The sequence below is a fragment of the Pituophis catenifer genome, unplaced genomic scaffold, assembly GCF_029215685.1.
Source record: "Pituophis catenifer annectens isolate HBS135680 unplaced genomic scaffold, rPitCat1.0.hap2 SCAF_16, whole genome shotgun sequence".
NCBI lineage: Eukaryota > Metazoa > Chordata > Lepidosauria > Squamata > Colubridae > Pituophis > Pituophis catenifer.
The window spans coordinates 5,288,210-5,309,239 of record NW_027256896.1 but is presented as its reverse complement, the minus strand read 5'-3'; the positions used below and the strand labels follow the sequence as shown (position 1 = coordinate 5,309,239).

Here is a 21,030-nt window from a genome sequence, read left to right as displayed (position 1 = left end):
TTAAAGAAAAGAACTTATCCAGTTTTGTTTCCGTTTTCTGGAAACTGCTTCTGGGCTTTACGTTCAAAAGAGGGAGAAAAAAAAAAAACTTCGACTTTAGATTTTGATGATTAGATTAACTGTATTGTTATAGAAATGACTAGAGCTTACTAAATATGTACAGCAAAAAGTTTAAGGTTGCAACTGTGTTTCGTATTTTACTGCACTGAAAGAAGTTGGAAGTCACAGCTTTTTTCCCTTCCTCCTTCCCTTTCCCTTCTTTTGCTTTTCCCTATTTCTTATTATCTTTGCTATCATTTCTATTTTATATTATAATAAACTTTAATAATGAAAAAGAAGAATTTGCCAAAATTGCAATAGTTCTGACTTTTGCAGATAGCTTCTTTATGAATGTTCTGTGACAGCACAATCCAGGAGAAGATTCATTCATTCATTCATTCATTCATTCATTCATTCATTCATTCATTCAATTTATATGCTACCCATTTTCCCGTCAAGTGACTGGAATTTGCTGCCATTATATTGAAAATGACTAACTGGATACGCAGTATATCATCTAATTGTTAAACTGAGCTGTTTGGTGGGTTTACACATCAGAGTTTATCATAAATAATTAGATTAGATTTCAGATTAGATTAACAGAGTTGGAAGGGGCCTTGTAGGTCATCTAGTCCAACCTATCTACCCAAGCAGGAGACCCTACATCATTTTTGACAGATGGCAGTCCAATCTCTTCTTGAAAACTTACAGTGATGAAGTTCCCACAAGTTCTGAAGGCAACTTCTGTTCCATGGATTGATTGTCCTGGGGTCATGTGGTCGCCATTTGTAAGCGACCCCAGCTGGCGTCCGACAAGCAAAGTCAATGGGGAAAGCCAGATTTGCCAACAATGGCATGATTCATTTAACAATGACTGCAGTGGTTCACTTAATAACTGACGAAAAGGTTTGTAAAATGGGATGCAACTCAGTTAACAATTGTCTTGCCTAGCAATATAAATTAATTGTGGTCCTAAGTCAAGGACCACCACACATGTATGTATGTATGTATGTATGTATGTGTATATGTATGTATGTATATATATATGTGTGTGTGTGTGTGTGTGTGTATGTATATGTGTGTGTGTGTGTGTGTGTGTGTATTTTCTTTTCTTTTATATATATTTTCACTATATATATATATGTATATATAGTGTGTGTGTGGAGTGAATACTGCTAATATTTCCTTCTGCCAGAGCAGAAACAACTACAGAATTTGTCTAGATTCTAAACTCCTGATAATCTCAGATTTTTGTTTCATTTTCTCTCCTTTAAAATTGAAGGAAGGAAGAAAAGAAGAAAATTTCTAGGTAGCCCTTAGAAAAATTAACTACTGAAACTTCAGAAGTTAGAAGGGTGAATGGCCAAGATTTCCAAAATTGAAGAGTGAAAGGCTGATTTTAACCCTGATCTGCCAATCTAACTGGCAGCACCAAAGTTACGGTGAATAATTTTAAAGAGGGGGGGAGGATAAATTAGACAAAATAAAGATATCGTGTTAATTTGTTCAAGGAAACGGGGTGTTTTTTTTTTTTTTTGTGGAATGCAGTAATTGAAGATACAGACTTTTCATTTGCTTATTTTACGTGGACTCACAGCTCTGCATAAATCCTTTTGGGTTTCTGATCTCAGTTTTGGCTGAAAGTCCTCAGCTACTAGAAGCAGTGGCAGAAGCCCCTGGAAGCGTGACTTCAACTTAGCTCAAAGCAGTGATGAGAAAGAGACAGAGGCCAGGCATGGAAAGAGCAGTGAAGAGGATCATCTCCGACACTCTCAAATGAAATTGTCCCACCGTCGTTTCTGGCCCACCATTTTGGCCAGGAGAACGAATGCCAACCCGGTGAGAAGCTCCGCGCCGATAGAGACCCAAGCGAAGACCAGAGACCAGCCAAACTGGATGCTGAGATTTTCCATGAGACTCTTCCTCCCCTGAAAAGACGCAACGTGCTTGAAGAGGGCAGCGGAATAAGCAATGTAGATGCTGACCCCAAGAAGGGTAACAAGAGCTAAAAAGGACACAAACAGAGTCAGAGGGGTCCATACATATTGAAAACTCTCTCCATAACTCTCTCGCCTTCTGCCACCGATAGCCTCCCACTGGCCAATATGCTCCCACAGAGAGGGACTCCTCAGGGTGCCGTCGGTCAAACAATGTTGACTGGCGACCCCCAGGAGGAGAGCCTTCTCTGTGGGGGCACCTGCCCTCTGGAATGAACTGCCCCCGGAGATTGGTATGATCCTGACCTACGTACCTTTCGCCGTGCCCTTAAGACTTTACTATTTCAACAGGCTGGGCTGGCTTAATAACGAATTTTAATGGGTGTTTTAGTTTTAATATAGGGCCAAATTATTTAATATGTTTTAAACTGTTTTTAAATTTTATGGATATACGTGTTTTATTGTGGCTGTGCACCGCCCTGAGTCCCTTGGGAGAAGGGCGGTATAAAAATTTAAATAATAAATAATAATAAATAAATAAATAGGGGTCTAGGAACAACTCGCCGTGGCCAACCTGCCATGTCCAACTTGCCACGGGACAATCCACGTGGGGTAAAAATCTGAAAATAACATTTAACACAGCACAATAGTCGAGCAAAATGGTTCAGTTGAGATCAATATATGTGGGACTGATTGAGGGTAGATTATAGGGATGACACCGAAATATAATTGTATCGTATTTTATTTATCTATATATTAAATTATTGTATTTTGTTCCAATTTCATTTTAAACCATGCTTTTTTCCAATTTCATTTTAAATTGTATTTTATCCAATTCTATTTTAAACCATTTTTATCAGATTTTAGTAATAATTTGCATCTGGAACTCTGCACTTTGATATGGCCCAAGGGCTAATCAATAAAGTAAACTCAACACATAACAACGCGAAAAATGTTATCCACCACTCTTTCTTCTACATTATTTCCATTTTTGTCAACAGAAATAATGCCAAAGAAACAGTGGTGGATTATATTTATCACATTGAGTTATCTCACGTGGAATTGTCCCACCACAAGTTATCTCGTGGCAAGTTGGCCATGGCAAGATGGCCAGGGCGAGTTGGCCATAGTGAGTTGTACAGGGGTGAAATCCAGCAGGTTCTGACAGGTTCTGGAGAACCGGTAGAGGACATTTTGAGTAGTTTGGAGAACCGGTAGAGGAAATTTTGAGTAGTTCGGAGAACCGGTAGCGGAAATTTTGAGTAGTTCAGAGAACCGGTAGAGGAAATTTTGAGTAGTTCGGAGAACCGGTAGCGGAAATTTTGAGTAGTTCAGAGAACCGGTAGCGGAAATTTTGAGTAGTTCAGAGAACCGGTAGTGGAAATTTTGAGTAGTTCGGAGAACCGGTAGAGGAAATTTTGAGTAGTTCAGAGAACCGGTAGAGGAAATTTTGAGTAGTTCGGAGAACCAGTAGAGGAAATTTTGAGAGTTCGGAGAACCGGTAGAGGAAATTTTGAGTAGTTCGGAGAACCGGCAAATACCACCTCTGGCTGGCCCCAGAGTGGGGTGGGAATGAAAATTTTGCAGTATCCTTCCCCTGCTACACCCACCAAGCCACACCCACCAAGCCACACCATGCCCACCAAGCCACGCCCACAGGACCGGTAGTAAAAAAAAATGTGATTTCACCACTGGAGTTGTCCCATTCCACTCTAAAAACCGCTATGCAGATTCTGAAACTAGAAAGAATGTAGTCATTGTAGCAATGAGTGCATGAGTACAGGTAGTCCTCACTTACCATAACTTCAGTTATGATGGTCCCAACCAGTGGTGAAATCCAAATTTTTTTACTACAGGTTCTGTGGGCGTGGCTTGGTGGGCGTGGTGTGGCTTGGTGGGCATGGCAGGGGAAGGATACTGCAAAATTTCCATTCCCACCCCACTCCAGGGGATGGATACTGCAAAATCACCATTCCCTCCCCACTCCTGGAGGAAGGATATTGCAAAATCTCCATTCCCACCCCACTCTGGCACAAGCCAGAGATGGTATTTGCCAGTTCTCTGAACTACTCAAAATTTCCGCTACCGGTTCTTCGGAACCTGTCAGAACCTGCTGGATTTCACCCCTGGTCCCTACCCTCCCTAAAGGCTCAAATCTGGAGTGCTGATGGTGGCACACACAGAGAGACACACCTGTGGTATGGAATGGGACAACCTGGTGTGGCCAACTTGCCACAGCCAACTCACCACTGCCAACACACCCACCATGGGACAACTCGCTGCGGGACAATTCAACAATTCAATGCAAGTATTTAAAATAATTAAAAACTTAGTTTAATTTTTGCCATTCACATTTCATTCGGTCCCTCCTTTTGCATTCCTTTCTTTAATGATTCTATTCCACCATTTCTAATATCAAAGTTGGCCACGGCAAGTTGGCTGTGCCGAGTTGTCCTAGACCAGGTGTCTGCAACCTGCGGCTCTGGAGCCACATGTGGCTCTTTCATCCCCCTACTGTGGTTCCCTGTCTGCTGAATCCACCACTGGCTGGCCCAGCCCCTCGCCCTCCCCTCCTAGTCACTCCTTGCCTGGTCTAAGAAGGTAAGGGCGATTACCTGAAGTAACACCAGGAGGCACAAAACCTGGGTAAGCGTGGCTGGGATGTGTGTCATGTGACTGGGTGGGAGCGACTGATGTGGAGTTGGCCACGCCCACCCAGGTTTTGTGGCTCCCGGTGATTTCTTTTCTGTGGGAAACAGGTCCACATGGCTCTTTGAGTGTTTAAGGTTGCAGATCCCTGTCCTAGACCCTCAGACCTAGACCTAGACAAGCCAAGAGCCTTGGTGGCGCAGCAGACTAAAGCACTGTTAAGTAATACCAGCTGCCTGCAATTACTGCAAGTTCAAATCTCACCAGGCTCAAGGCTGACTCAGCCTTCCATCCTTTTGAGGTAGGTAAAATGAGGACCCGGTTTGTGGGGGCAATAAGCTGACTTTGTATATATAAAAAAAGAACACCACTTAGGGGGGCCCGAAAGCCCTACTAAGCAGGTATATACAAAAAGTATGAAGGCTATTGCTTAACGCATTGTAAGCCGCCCTGAGTCTCCAGAGAAGGGCGGCATATAAATTGAACCAATAAATAAATGAATGAATGAATGAATGAATGAATGAATGAATGAATGAATGAATGAATGAATAAAGCATTCCACAGTCACAAGATACAATTTATGACTTTCTTGCCAGAGATCAGCCTTCACCTGTAGATGTGATGACTTACTATGAACATGTCCTTTTGTCTTCTTTGTATCCATTTGTATTTTTTTGCATCTGTTTTATATATTTGATATGGTCAAATGGCATTCTAAGGAAATCACTAAGATTAAAAAGCAGAGGTTTTCAGGAGATTAACCAAAGCTTCTGCCTTGTAATCAACCGAGTTCAGCCAAGAAAAGGTCCTATCAGACTCCAGATTCCTTCCCTTGGAAAAATCCATCCCACTTTTCTGCCCACAGACTTGTTGGAGAAGTTTGGAGAGCCATCTGAGTGGCCAGCGGACTCTAAGTCAACTCCAGATGTTACTTTTTGGACTCTCAAATCATTAGAAACATACAAGAGCAGGGTTGGAAGGAAATGTTGTGACCCCGACTCCTGAGCCTGTCCTAACAGAGGAAAAAGACTCAGAAGGTGATGGGGAGGAACTGACAAGGCCTCCCTCTCCAGGACCCTCCTCTCTGGCAATGCCTCAGGTTCCATCCGAAGGCCAAGAGGAACAGCCTGGGATATGCCAGGAGGAAAGCATATCGGAGCACCAATTGATAGGGAGTGGGGATGATGAATCCTGGCTTGATCCCAGGCAGCGTCGGAGGGAGAAGCATGTGCAGCAACGGAAGAGGCGTGGGAGGGCCAGAGATTGAGCTGAGTCACAGAGCCACGCCCCACCCGGAATAAAAGTGGGTGGGATTGCTCTTCAGGCTTTGTGACCGACAAAGTTAAACCCTGCAAGTCACATCGTGATCTCTGAAATTCGGCTTGGATATATTTTGGACTGAACATTGACTAAACTCTTGTCTCGTGGATAATTTGTTGCTCCTGGAACAGACTGAAGATAAGTCCTCTTCTGCTTTATGGGAGTGAAACCTGTCTTGACAGGCATTCGGCAGTTTGCTGCCAAAATCTTGGTCTGACAAGAATTCTAATCTGTTTACCTAATAAAATATTGGCAGGCGTGCTTGGTATTACGTTTGCCTGTGTGAGGAAGGGGGACAGAACAGGAAACTTGGAGATCTTCTAGTCCAGCCCTCTGCTCAAGCAGGAGATCCTATTTCATTCTGGACAAATGGCTGTCCAGACTCTTCTTGAAAACCTCCAGTGATGGAGCACCCACAACTTCTGGAGGCAAGCTATTCCATTGATTAATTGTTGTCACTGTCAGGAAATTTCTCCTTAATTCTAGATTGGCTCTCTCTTGAATGATCTTGCACCCATTACTTATCGTAATGTTCAGGTGCTTTGGAAAATAAGGCGACCTCTCTCTTCTCTGTGGCAGCTACTCAAGTATCATAAGATTGCTATCATGTCACCCCTAATTCTTTTCTTCATTAGACTAGACATGCCTACCGTATTTTTCGGAGTATAAGATGCACCTTTTTCCCCCCTAAAAGGGGGTGAAAATTTAGGTGCATCTTATACACCAAATGTAGCCCTGCCCACCCACTGACTCCCACCCTTTGGCCTCTCCCTCCCAGCAGTTACCTCCTTGCAGCAAACAGCAAGAAAAAACAGCTCCTTTCAGCTTCAGCACAGCCTAATTAGCACAAGTTGATTGGATCGGCCTCCCGACTCGCAGCTGTTTTGCTCTCAGCTGTTTTGTGCGGGCCTCTGCTGCTTGCTGCAAGGAGGTAAATTGCTGGAGCAGATTTTTTTCCCCTTGTGCTAATCAAGCTGTGCTGAAAACAAAAATGAAAGTAAAGCAGGCTGTTTGCTGTAACGAGGCAAAATTGCTGGGAGGCAGAGGCAGATTTCTTTTTCTTCTTTTCCTCACCAAAAAAGGTAGGTGCGTCTTATAGTCCGATGCGTCTTATATTTTATTTATTTATTTATTTTGTTAGGTTCAGCTTGCAGTTTACTCCTAACTTGTTGGTCAGGCAATATATCTGTTTCTTTAAGAAACAACTGAGCCACGTAATCAGGGTTTGCTGAACCCTGTAATTAGGCTACAGTGCATAAATAAGCAGCACAGAGAAGCGTTCGTTCTTCCTGCTTCTTCCGGATTGATACCTGATTGTATCCTGTTGCTTACTGCGTCTGTTATATGGTACGGTATACCAAGAGTTACTAAAGTCTGTTTGCTTTGGTAAGGGAAGATACTTACTGGACTGATATTACTGTTTATGACCTTGGACTGTTTTACTTACACCGAGACTGCTTGTTATCTATAAAGTATTATTCTCACACGAGCTGGACGTTTATCTCCTTCCCTGTGTGTTTCTGCTCTGCTCGTTGCACAAGCAACAAATACTTTTTACACACACCCTAACATATTTATTATTTATTTATTAATTCAACTTATAGGGGGAGTCCCCAGGGGGACTCAGGGCAGTGGACAGCCAAACTTAAAACACATATAGTACAAAAGTTAAGAAAAAACTAAAATAAATTAAATCATCGGCATTTCCAATTTAAAATCCCAGATCTGCAAAATCGAAAAGTTCCCAATTTAAAACCCAGAATCAATAAAATCAATAAAATAATCAATAAAATACTCCAAAAAATACGGTAGTTCCCTGACATTGTTCATCATACGGTTTAGCCTTCAGACCCCTTATCATTTTAGTTGCTCCACTCTGCACTCTTTCTAGGGTCTCAACATCTTTTTGTATCATGGTGACCAGAACTGGATGCAGTCTGGTTTCACCATGCAGTATAAAGTGGTACTTTCACTTCACATGATATCACTTCATCTCAAGGACTGCTTTGACCACATACCTCCGAGAAGAAAGAGCACCCCGGTGAACAGCAGAAGGCAGAAGTTTTGGGTGAAGACGCTGATGATACCCACCATTCCTCCAAAGACTATGATGATGAGGCTTAGAGGCAGCAGGATCACAAATGCCCCATGAAGGTCTGGAAGGAGAGAGAGGGAGAGAGGCAGTCATTTCAATTTTCCTCAAAGCAGTGATGAGAAGAAATGGAGGCCAGGGATTGAAACAGCAGGGAAGAGGAAGGTCAAGGTTCCAAGTAACACCCCCAACAAAAGAAAACTCTGAGGTTGAGTTTCCTCGAAGTTCCATTTGATTAGAAATGTCATATTGGCACATCTGGGAAAACCCGAATCTGAAAGCTTCCAGGTTTTCCCCACCCAAAGGAAAGTTCAAGTCCCTTTCCCTGCATCCACATGTCCATCACATGGCCCAATCCAAGCACCATCCCAACCTGAGACGCCTCCCAGTTCCAGCCCTCCAGATGCAGGGCAAGATGTCCTTGACTCTCTGAGAAAGGAATGTTATTATGACTATGTATCACCCTTGCTCCATACAATCCCCCCTCCCAATTTCCCACAGTAGTAAATGTGGCAGGCCTGAAGATCCAACGAAAAAGATGGGTGCGCACTGGCATTGCAGATATGCCCACCTGAACCGATTCTCTGATTTGAGAGAGCTACTGCCCCAGAGGAGAGGCATTCATGTTAGAATAGAATAACAGAGATGAAAGGGACCTTGGAGGTCTTCTAGTCCAACCTCCTGCCCAGGCAGGAAGCCCTACACCACTTCAGACAAATAGTTGTCCAGTCTCTTCTTAAAAACTTCCAGTGTTGGAGCATTCACAAATTCTGGAGGCAAGTTGTTCCACTGATTAATTGTTTCTAACTGTCAGGAAATTTCTCCTTAGTTCTAAGTTGCTTCTCTCCTTGATCAGTTTCCACCCATTGCTTCTTGTCCTGCCCTCAGGTGCATTGGAGAATAGCTTGACTCCCTCTTCTTTGGGGCAGCCCCTGAGATATTGGAACACTGCTATCCTGTCACCCCTGGTCCTTCTTTTCATCAAAGTAGACATACCCAGTTCCTGCAACCGTTCTTTCTATGTTTTGGCCTCCAGTCCCCTAATCATCTTTGTTGCTCTTTCTAGAGTCTCGACATCTTTTTATACATCATGGCAACCAAAACGGGATACAGAATTCCAAGTGTGGCCTTACCAAGGCCTTATAAAGTGGTATCAACACTTCACGTGATCTTGATTCTATCCCTCTGTTGATGCAGCCCAGAACTGTGTTGGCTTTTTTGGCAGTTGCTGCACACTGCTGGCTCATATTTAAATGGTTGTCCACTAGGACTCCAAGATCTCTCTCACAGTTACCACTATTGAACAAAGTACCACATATACTGTACCTGTGCATTATATGTGTAGTGTTGTGGTCCGCCAGCAGCCTGCGGAGCTAGCAGTGGAGTTGGACAACGATGAGGCTGAGGAAGAACATGGGCCAGTCCTGGAGTCAGGGGAAGGCTCAGACGAGGGCTCTGCATCAGAGGCAGAGATGGGGCCAGGCCCATCTGGGAGTTATGTGCGAACTCCGGAGCCTCCAGAGGCGGACAGCAGAGAGGCAGAGGAACAGGAGGAGCCTGTTCCTAGTGCATGCATGAGAAGAACTGCCAAAAGGCAAGAGCAGCTAAAGCAAAATGGACGACTCGGGTGTAAGGCCAGGAGATGATTGGCCCCCTCCCAGAAGGTTTAAAAGAGCAGCAACGGCTCTTGGGATCTTTGTAGGAAAGCAACGTTGTTACATTTGTTTCTTGTTGGTATCTCTTGCTTCTGAACTTTTGCCAAGAAAAGCTTTTAGCAGGGTGCTAAAGAAGACAAAGGTTGATGATAAGGCCGAAGGACTGTTTATGAAGAATTTGTTTTGGAGTTAATTTGGACTAATCTGAGAATGAAGTAATTCTCAGCTGTTCTAATAAAATATGTTTGTTTAGGACTGATTGTGTCTGGTAATAACTACTTGGGCCTGGGTCCCAACAGGTACCTTGCTCAACAGCAGTAACTGTGAGAGGGATCTTGGAGTCCTAGTTGACAACCATTTAAATATGAGCCAGCAGTGTTTGTGGACAACAGCAAAACTCATCCGTGCTTCTCAGAACAAGACTTCAACAACCATCCAATTGATTGATGGCAGGAAGAACCTTTTCCACAATGGCAGTCCAGATCTCAGAGTGCAGGTCTCTTGGTCTGTTGGCCTCAAATACTGTTTAACTTCAAGATGCTGGGCGATTACTTATCCGCATAAATAAATAAAAAGCAAACTATGATGCTAAATCCTCCAGCTGGGTCCTTTCCTTTCCATCTGAGTAAATCCCAGGTTGCATTTCACCAAGCACCTCGTGGAGCAGCTGTTTTTGTTTGCAAGTTCTCCTCGCTGCACCGAGATAATCATTAACCACTAATGGATAAGCTGACATTCCTTGAAGCTTTCTCCTGTGTCCTAGGAGCCCTCCGCATGATGGCTCTTTATCGCTGGCTTTGTTCCAATTCAATTGCTTTTCCATTTCTCTTTCTCTGACCCATCAACCCAGGACCATTGTCTTACCAGCTGCCCAAACAGAAGGTTGCTAGGTGCCTCTCTGTAGCTTTGGACTTCTCCTAGATATGGTCTTCTAAAAACGGTCAGGATTTATGCTTCCAGTTGCTTTATTTCCTCCTGCACCAGCTCAAACCCAGATAGGGGAACCTACGGCAGTTCCTACTACCTCTGAACAGGAATGAAAGGCAGCTGATATGTTCAGAATAATAGAATAACCATTGGAAGGGACTTTGGAAGTCTTCTAGGTCAACCCCCTGTTAAAGCAGGAAACTCTAAACCATTACAGACAAATGGTTGTTCAGTTTCTTCTTAAAAACATCTGGTTTTGAAGCACCCACAACTTCTGGAGAGAATCTGTTCCATTGGTTAATTATTCTCACTGTCAGGAAAGTTCTCCTTCGTTCTAGGTTGGTTCTCTCTTTGATTAGTTTCCACCCATTGCTTCTTGTTCTACCTTCAGGTGCTTTGGAGAATAGGTTGACCCCCACTTCTTTTTTGACAACCCCTTAGATATTGGAACACTGCTATCATTTCACTCCTTGCCCTTATTTCATTAAACTAGACATACATTTGAAATAATTGAAAATTAATAGACATACCATGTTTCCTCGAAAATAAGACCCTGTCTTATATTTTTTTGAACCCTGAAATAAGCGCTTGGCCTTATTGCCATGTGCTCAAAAGCCCGATAGGGCTTATTATCAGGGGAGGTCTTATTTTGGGGAAAACAGGGTACATTTTCCCCGAAGATCCAGAAAGTACCACTAGAGAAGGAGGAAGAGAAAGTTGTCTTTGTGTTACATAGAGAGGTGCCGTGTTTCTCCGAAAACAAGACCTCCACAGATAATAAGCCCAATCAGGCTTTTGAGAACATGCGCTAAAATAAGCCCCCTCTGAAAATAAGTCCTCCCTGAAAATAAGCCCCCCAACAAATATATTAAACCCCATGCGCAGCCGGTTCCTGTCATTTCCTCTGGTTAGGGTTAGGGAGACAGAGCTGGAAATCAGGTAAGACGGCAAGAGGAGCCCCATCTTGCTCCACGCACCCCCAAAATAATAAGACCTCCCTGAAAAAAAGGCTAAGCGCTTATTTTTAGGATTAAAAAAAATATAAGACAGGGTCTTATTTTTGGCGAAACACGGTACATCAATGTTCTCCATGTATGTAATCTCTGTTGTTTTGCCATGGAGCAGGCCCAAAGCCCAGAAAAATACCTAGTGTTCGTTTATTTACAAGAAAGGAAGGGAGAGTTTTCCTATGTTAACAGCAAACTGATTCATGTTGGATCCCTTTTACATTTCCAAAGCACAAGGTGTTGTCCAGAGTCTCTCTCTCTCCCTCCCTTCCTCCCTCCCCCTCCCCCTCTCTCTCTCTCTCTCATATTTTGGGGTTCAAAAAAATATAAGACAGGGTCTTATTTTCGGGAAAACACGGTAGTACAATCAGAATTACTAGATTTTTTTAAAAAGTGTGATTCGTCTTTCTCAAGTCTGAATCATTATCGCTTCACTTCAAGATACTCATATAACAACTTTATTTCAAGAGCTGTATTGTTTGCCAATTAGCTTCCGGGTGCAATTCAAGGTGCTGATTGCTCCCAATAAAAAACCCTTTGTGGTTCCAGAGCTTTTTCTGAGGGACTGCCTTCTTCTCTTCATCTGACCATCCAACCAGATTAAATGGGGTCAACTCCTTCCAGGTTCTGTCCCACGAGACTTCCAGCCAGACTTCATTTCCCCCTTCTAAGGTCAGTAATACCTGGCCTCTGCCAGGCAGCTTCCCGCAAGCAAGGTTAATAGTCCTATCACAAATTGGAATGCTACCATTTCAATAATGATGTTAAAATGCCCCTTCTTAGTGGCAGCAAATTATGGTTGTTATTATTATATCTGCCAATTTCAGCATGGAGAAGGCTCTGTTTGATCTTTCCTGATCTTGTAAAATGAAGTTAAAATCAGCCAAGTGTTGTTGTTAATTGCAAAGTCGTGTCCGACCCATCGCGACCAGTGGTGGGATTCAAAAATTTTTATTACTGGTTCTGTGGGCGTGGCATGGCTTGGTGGGCATGGCTTGGTGGGCTTGGCAGGGGAAGGATACTGTAAAATCTCCATTCCCACCCCACTCCAGGGGAAGGTTACTGCAAAATCCCCATTTCCTCCCGATCAGTGAGGCTCGTGAGGCTGAGAATAGATGGGGGCGGGGCCAGTCAGAATTTTTACTACCGGTTCTCCGAACTACTCAAAATTTCCGCTACCGGTTCTCCAGAACTGGTCAGATCCTGCTGAATACTACCTCTGATTACGACCCCATGGACAACGTTCCTCCAGGCCTTCCTGTCCTCCGGAGACCATTTAAGCTCACGCCAACTGCTTCAGTGACTCCATCCAGCCCAGTGGTGAAATGTAAAATTTGTTACTACCAGCATGGCTTGGTGGGGGTAATGTGACTGAGTGGGTGTGGCCAACTTTTTTTTTTATTTTTAAAACCATTTTTTCTAAAACCTCTTCAGCTAAAGAGATTGTAAAAAAATGCTTTTAAAAGCCTCTGATGATCCCAGCTGAGTTGCCTGATCGTCAGAGGCTTTTTTTTCTTTTAAAAACATTTTTTCTATAACCTCTTCGGCTGAAGAGGTTGTAAAAAAAATGCTTTTAAAAGGCTCTGCCGATCAGGCAACTCAGCCGAAGAGGTTGTAGAAAAATGCTTTTAAAAGCCTCTGACGATCCCAGCTGAGCTGCACGATCATCAGAGGCTTTTTTTTTTTTTTTTTTACTTTTAAAAGCATTTTTTTGGCCAAAGAGGTTGTAGAAAAAATGCTTTTAAAATTTTTTTTTAAAAAAGCCTCTGATGATTGCGCGGCTCAGCTGGGCATGGTGGGGGGGGCAGGGATTTTTGCTACCAGTTCTGTGAACCACCCGCTGCCATCGCTACTGGATCGGGTGATCTGGTCTGAACCGGGAGCATTTCACCCCTGATGTGCACCGCCCTTTCAGTTCATTCATTTGAAGAAGTTTTTGGAGAAAAACCCTAGCATTGTAAAAAAAAAAATTCTTCCCAGTGAATAAATCACTGGAGTCGGAGGGCAGAGTTGGTAGACAACACTGACTTCCCTGTATGGCAACTGATGTCAGGAAATACAACTTAGAAAGCTACTTACACAGGACGTTCTTACGCGAAGTTGTCATGTTTGCGGTCTTAGACTTGAACGGGTTTACCATAGGGAAGCATGTCCCATTAACTGCAAGAAAAGGGGAAACCATCGGACACCTGCTCAAGCAACAGTTTGGGGTCAACAATTTCCAACTTGGCACCACCGCTTAAACAACTTAAGCTTCGAGTTTGCTTAAGCTGGCAGTTAAAATAGAAGCCATGAAATGCAGCCCTAGCCACCCAAATGTTCTCTGCCTCATTATTAGAATGTTCTTAGCATGTTGTGTGGATATGTATTGTCCAAAGTTCTTGCATTCGGTCAGGGCAATTATATTTTATTTCTTTATTTATTTGTCAAGCATATATAAGATTACAGGTAAAAGTATAAACATAATTTGAATACACAAAAAGTGTAAGTAAAAAGGAATATTAGGACACGGTACAGAAGGCACGCTGGTGCTCTTATGCACGCCCCTTACAGACCTCTTAGGAATGGGGTGAGGTCAACAGTAGACAGTTTAAGGTTAAAATTTTGGGGGTTTGGGGAAGAAACTATATAAACTAAATAATTATATTATTGTATTGCATTGTATTGTATTGTATTGTATTGTATTGTACTGTATTGCATTATAATATAATATAATATAATATAATATAATATAATATAATATAATATAATATAATATAATATAATATAATATAATATAATATTATAATATAATATAATATAATATAATATAATATAATATAATATAATATAATATAATATAATATATATATTATAAATTATATAAACTATATAATAAACTGTTTCTTAATAGTTTTTAACTTCTATATGTATTTGTATTTATTATGGCTGTTCACCGCCCTGAGTCCTTCGGGAGTAGGGCGGTATACAAATATGAAAAATAAATAAATAAATAAATAAATAAATAAATATATGGACCAAGCTATAATATTTTGAGAAATAGCATAGTTGAAATCTTGTTGATCTGAACAAGAACTATAGGCTCTCTATCTGTATAATAATGATAAAAACAATTCATAAAATATATATACTGCCCAACCCAAAGACTCTGGGCAGTTATATAATCCATACATATGGGCTATAAAGTATAGGTTTATACATTTCTCATTCATAGTTTCTCAAGGTGCCCCAGTTAAAATAAAATATATGGCTTTTCAAAATCCTGAATATGTGAAGAAAAATCCTTGCAGGGAAAGTACACAATCCACTTTAGGTAGTGACAGCTGAGAATAGATGCTAGGAAGAAATTTCTACCTGGAATCTCCTCTAGGGAGTTGCAGAGAGGATTACACAATGAAAGACAAGACTTATGCACACATTTCCTAGCCACCTTGTCATTAAAGAGGCACCCATATTCACCCCATCCCGCCACCTAGGACAAATTGTCCAAAATTCTCTTCTCCTTCCAAACAACTTCCATGCTAACTTGGACAAGGGGATAGATGGGGAACTCATCAAATTTGCAGATAACACCAAGCTGGCAGGAATAGCCAACACTCCAGAAGATAGCCTTCAGATGCAGAAGGATCTTGACAGATTTGAACATTGGGCACTGTCTAACAAAATGCAATTCAATGGTGAAAAAAGTAAAGTTCTACATTTAGGCAAGAAAAACAAAATGCACAGGTACAGTATATGTGGTACCTCGTTCAATAGTACTAACTGTGAGAGGGATCTGGGAGTCCTAGTGGACAACCATTTAGATATGAGCCAGCTGTGTGCAGCAGCTGCCAAAAAAGCCAACACAGTTCTAAGCCCCATTAACAGAGGGATAGGATCAAGATCACGTGAAGTGTTAATACCACTTTATAAGGCCTTGGTAAGGCCACACTTCGAATCCTGCATCCAGTTTTGGTTGCCACGAGATGTAGAGACTCTAGAAAGAGTGCAGAGAAGAGTAACAAAGATAATTAGGGGACCGGAGGCTAAAACATATGAAGAACGGTTGCAGGAACTGGGTATGTCTGATTTGATGAAAAGACGGAGTAGGGGTGACATGATAGCAGTGTTCCAATATCTCAGGAGTTGCCACAAAGAAGAGGGAGTCAAGCTATTTTCCAAAGCACCTGAGGGTAGGAGAAGAAGCAATGGGTGGAAATTAATCAAGGAGAGAAGCAGCTTAGAACTAAGGAGAAATTTCCTGACAGAACAATTAATCAGTGGAACAACTTGCTTCCAGAAGTTGTGAATGCTCCAACACTGGAAGTTTTTAAGAAGAGATTGGACATCCATTTGTCTGAAATGGTATAGAGTGTGCTGCCTAAGCAGGGGGTTGGACTAGAAGACCTCCAAGGTCCCTTCCAACTCTGTTATTCTAAATTCTAACTTCTCTTTCATCAGACTAAATCATAGGGTGGGGGGGGGACGACATTATAGCATTATTTTTGTTCTTCTAAGCCTTGACAATATTCGAAAGGCCATGGGTTCAGATGAATCTTGTTTGAAACGAAACTGTAGTCATGGAACCTAGCCATTGTTACGATAAGGGAACAAAAAATGGGGTGAGAAGCTTATGCAAATTCAGGAGAATTCACACGTTTGTGTACCCCTGTGACAAAATGACACCGAACATTTTTAAAGCTTTCTCCTTATCAAAATACACAAATCTTCTCCTTTGGCATTAAAAGTCTCCATCTACCACATTGTTGGACCACTTGGGAGTCTAGCCTTGGGAAAGGGTCATTCAGTTACGCCAAATACATACACCGATTACTTGCCAAAAAAACAACCACCAACTTCCCAGGAAAACCCTGGATGTACTTACATTGGCAAGTCCTCCAGAGACCTCTATGGGACTTCAAGCTACCTGTATGGTTGGTGAACATCTCCAATCCTGAAGCATCAATTTGGTACCAAAAGTCTGTGGCCAGGGCAGCCACCAGGAAGGTGAGACTTATAACACCCGCCAAGACTGCAAACACAGAAATGCTGTTCAGTGTAACTTTCATTTTGATGGCTGCTGTCTGCGTTGGCCCTTGAGTCTCGATGATGTTCTCCACTGGTCCTTAAGAGTAAACGAACAGGACTGCTGTGGACATCTCTTGCAAGCCCACCTTCTGGAGTTTCTCTGGATGCCCAATGTTCCTATCTGCAGCCTTTCCTTAAATTTTACTGATGTGTAAATCCTACTGATAGATTGATCGTCTGCTGGAAGGTATAGTCACGGATGTAAATTGAATTCTGCCTCCTTTTCTTTATTTACTCTTCTCTTGTTGGTAGCGGATGCCCAGTTACTTTGGGAAAAGGGGAGGTGTTGACTAGCAGCGTCCCTCACATTTCATCCAGTTGTCATGTGATAAAGTAAATACGTAAGATTAAATACCCCCTCGGATGAAACGGTAATTAGAAAGATACTTGAGTGTGCTGAAATGGACAGGATGACCATGGCGTTAAAAGAAAGAGAAGAATCGGATTATTATAAAACTTGGAGTAGACTGTACAAGTGGCTAGAGAATAGAAGCCAAAACAAGAAATAAAAGTTCTAAAACCATTGACTATAATATAAAGATAAATGTATATATGTACAATCGGTTATAATCAGTATTATATTATTATAATATAATTATTATACTATTACTAGAATCGTTAAAATCTATGAGAAGGCAATTATTGAATAGTGAATTGCAAAAGCATGCTGATAAGGAAAGCTGTAAAATTGTATTACACTGTTGTGTTGTTTGTTTTTTCTATTCGTTTGTATTCGTCTTGTTATTATTATTTTTCCCCTTTTCTTCCACTTGTGGTTTTTAAAGTTGGAAAATGTTCAATAAAAACCATTTTTTAAAAAAGTAAATACTTAAGATACTCAGTGCTAACATTTCCTCTTAATTTGTTGAAACGTCGAACAGCTCTCTAGTAGACCTCGGGACTTCTATTTCCCCCAGACATGGGGACATTGAAGGAAGCCCAGAGGAGACCAGCAACTTTCAAAACCATGGACAGCTCCTTAGGTGTGAATCGCTTGGGTCTTTGAATGGTAAAAGAGTGGGTTTTCCCCCAGAAAATCCTGTTTTTTTTAAAAAAAAAAAAAACCTCTATGAGGCATTTACAGAACCCTGTAACTGTCCTCCCTCGTACAATATTACCCATATATGCTCAAGACAACCTTTGGGGTAATTCTTATAGCTCTCTGCTTGTATTCTGAAAAAGCCAACTCCGTACATTTTGTGCATTCCCAACAAGCGGTATGCAATTCTAATCCTCTAAAGAAAAATAGCCACCGTGGATGCTAATTGTATACATGAGTCAGTCTGTAGAGTTCAATTAAGCTTCACTAAAAGTTCAGTAGATTCAAGCAGCTTCTACTGCCTTCATCACCTTGAACAGGTGTGTCAAACTCGATTTCAATGAGGGCCACATCAGGATTGTGACCTCGGGGGTGGGGGATGGGCGTGGTCAGGGTGGGCATGGTCAGCTTGACATCACTCATGTCGGGGTCATGACTTGTTGGCGAAAACAGGCTCCTGAGCTTCGTTTTCAGCCGCAATGGCCTCCTGCAGCCCTCTGCTAACGAAAATGGAGCTTGGGTGGGTCATGCATTCACCCTGGGCCCCATCTTCAGCTGGAATGTCCTCCTGCAGCTCTCTGCCAATGAAAACGGAGCTCCATTTTCGCTGGCAGAGCACTGCAGGAGGCCATGTCAGAAGTGCAGCCCTCCCAAGCTCTGTTTTTGCTGGCAGAAGACCATGGGTCAGTCCTTTGCTGTTTCCGGGGTGGCCTCACAGGTCAGATCTAAGCACCCTGCAGGCCGGATCCGGCCCCCGGGCCTCGTGTTTCACACCCCTGACCTTGAGCTATGAGGATCCATTCTCGTCTGCTGTTAAATCAGGATGGCGTCCTGATCTTTTGCTTTATTTTCTCTCTTCTTTTAGAACATACTGGAAGGTGGTTGAGCTTCTGAGATACAGTAAATTTTTGGTCTACAACTCGGTTTGTAGGAAGAAGCTTAATCTGATGGAATCGTAGAATAACCATCTACTTTAATGCCTTGCAATATATGAAGCAAAAACATCTTTCTGAATGGCCCAGAACTAAAGACAGGAGTTGTGTTTGATCCTGTAAGGAGGGGGGAAAAAATCTACTAACTGATAGTTTGTTTTGGAACAATTTTGTAATTTATTACTTAAAAATGATATTTGCTTGGACCTCCTAAAGTATCAATATTTCAAAGTTCCATATTTTAAGGAACAAAGGATTGGCCAGCCTGTGAGATTTAGATTCTGGGCAACAAGTTTCCAGCACTTTCTCATTTTGTAAAATATGAGTTAATCTTTCCCCACCAACGCCTTAGAGGGAAACTGTTCCTGATATCATGACTATGCTTAGCTATAAAAGGTTCTGTTCAGAGGTGGTATTCAGTTGGTTCGGACTAGTTCGGGCAAACCAGTAGCAGAAATTTTAACTTGTTCACCCAAACTGGGGAGGGGAGGACCATAAAGGGACAGGCCACAGGAGCTGCCTTTTCTGCCGGTTCTGTGGGCGTGGCTTGGTGGGCGTGGCTTGGTGGGAGTCATGTGACTGAGTGGGTGTGGCCAACTCAATGTCACTCACAGTAAGGTGCCGCTCCACCTTGCAGTGAGTGACGTCAGTTGGCCATGCTCTCTCAGTCACATGACCCCCTCCACCAAGCCACGCCCACCAAGCCATGCCCACAGAACCGGTAGTAGAAAAATTTGAATCCCACCACTGTAATGGATTTAGTCTTTCAGATCTTGAGAACCAAAATGCACAACGAAGGGAAGGATAAATAAACACATTTTGAAACCATATGATGTTCACTGCATTGAATAAACCATATAACTCCATTTTGGATTCTGACAAATGGGCAGCTGTTTATTTATATTCACTATTTCTATACCACCCCAACTGCACATCTCTAGGTGGTTCACAATAGAATCATAAAATAAAAACTACATCAAACATAAACATTTTAATAACGCTCTTCGTTAGACCAGGTATATCTGGTTTCCTCAGTCATTCATCATATGGTTAGCTTCCCCCACTTTTTCATCTTTGCCGCTCTTCTCTGCACTCTTTCTAGAATATCTCCACATCTTTTATTGAATCATGGTGATCAGAACTGGATGCAATATGCAACAACAGCAACTGAAATTTCATCCATGCAGTTCAATTAATGGGTTTTAAGAGACAATTTGCAATAATAATGGTTACAAGTCACTTTAAGGAAAAAAGAGCTACTTGTAAAAAATACCCCCACAACAAGAAATCTCTACTATGCAGAAAAGAAAAACAACCTCACTTGCAGAAAGAAAGAAAGAAAGAAAGAAAGAAAGAAAGAAAGAAAGAAAGAAAGAAAGAAAGAAGCAGAATATTGACAGTTGAGTACCCATCTAAGATAGGGTGAAATCCAGCAGGTTCTGACAGGTTCTGGAGAACTGGTAGTGGAAATTTTGAGTAGTTCATAGAACTGGCAAATGCCACCTCTGGCTGGTCCCAGAATGGGGTGGGAATGGAGATTTTGCAATATCCTTCCCCTGGAGTGTGGTGGAAATGGAGATTTTGCAGTATCCTTCCCCTGCCACGCCCACCAAGCCATGCCCACCAAGCCACACCAAGCCCAGCAAGCCACACCCACAGAACCGGTAGTAAAAAAATTTGGATTTCACCACTGATCTAAGATTAAATGTAACCTAGCTCCATGTTCTTGAGGTTGGAGGTCTTTAGTAATAAAACTAATACTGATAGTTCTCACACTTGGGATGGTTCAAAGTTATGACTTACAACCAAGTTCCAAGGTTTCAGTATCGCCTCCCCCATTGGTTATATCATTGCATTTTGCGTGCTCAGTAACCAGCCTGCATTTATGGCCATTTGCAGTGTATTTCACTCATATGACCATGACAGGTTCATAAATCTGGCCTATAGCAAACTATGGGTTCACTTAACAACTGCCACAAGGAAGGTCATAAAAATGGGTCCACCTACATGGTGACCCACTTAAGAATCCAACGTTGAGGATTAACTGTAAACTAGCTGAATCCAGAGATTTTAGATGCTGTACAACAACAGAATATAAAGGAGAATATAATAAAAATGAATACTACAAGCAACAAATAAGTTAATTATCAAAGATCTTGCAGAAAAATCAGGTGGTTTTTTTTTATTCAAATACCAAATCAATTTGAATTTGAATGCTTTATCAAATGGTTTTGCAATATTGAAGGATTACGTAAAGCGGACATTACATAAAAGCAATTAAAAAAAAAATCAACAGCCAGCACAAGTACCACTTATCTCAAGATAAGGAGAAAATTAAATATAATCAGTCAGTACAATATTCTAGC

General features: G+C 42.0%; 1 protein-coding gene across 1 annotated transcript; it reads right to left on the bottom strand.

Annotated features, from left to right (window-relative positions):
• Positions 1–1,811: 1,811 nt before the first annotated feature.
• On the bottom strand, positions 1,812–16,674 carry TMEM114 (transmembrane protein 114). Its single transcript, XM_070954811.1, has 4 exons — positions 16,491–16,674; positions 13,706–13,786; positions 7,964–8,101; positions 1,812–2,044 (listed from the first exon to the last, which is right to left on the bottom strand). The coding sequence occupies exons 1-4, from the start codon at positions 16,672–16,674 to the stop codon at positions 1,812–1,814; spliced, it is 636 nt and encodes a 211-aa protein (XP_070810912.1).
• Positions 16,675–21,030: the final 4,356 nt, after the last annotated feature.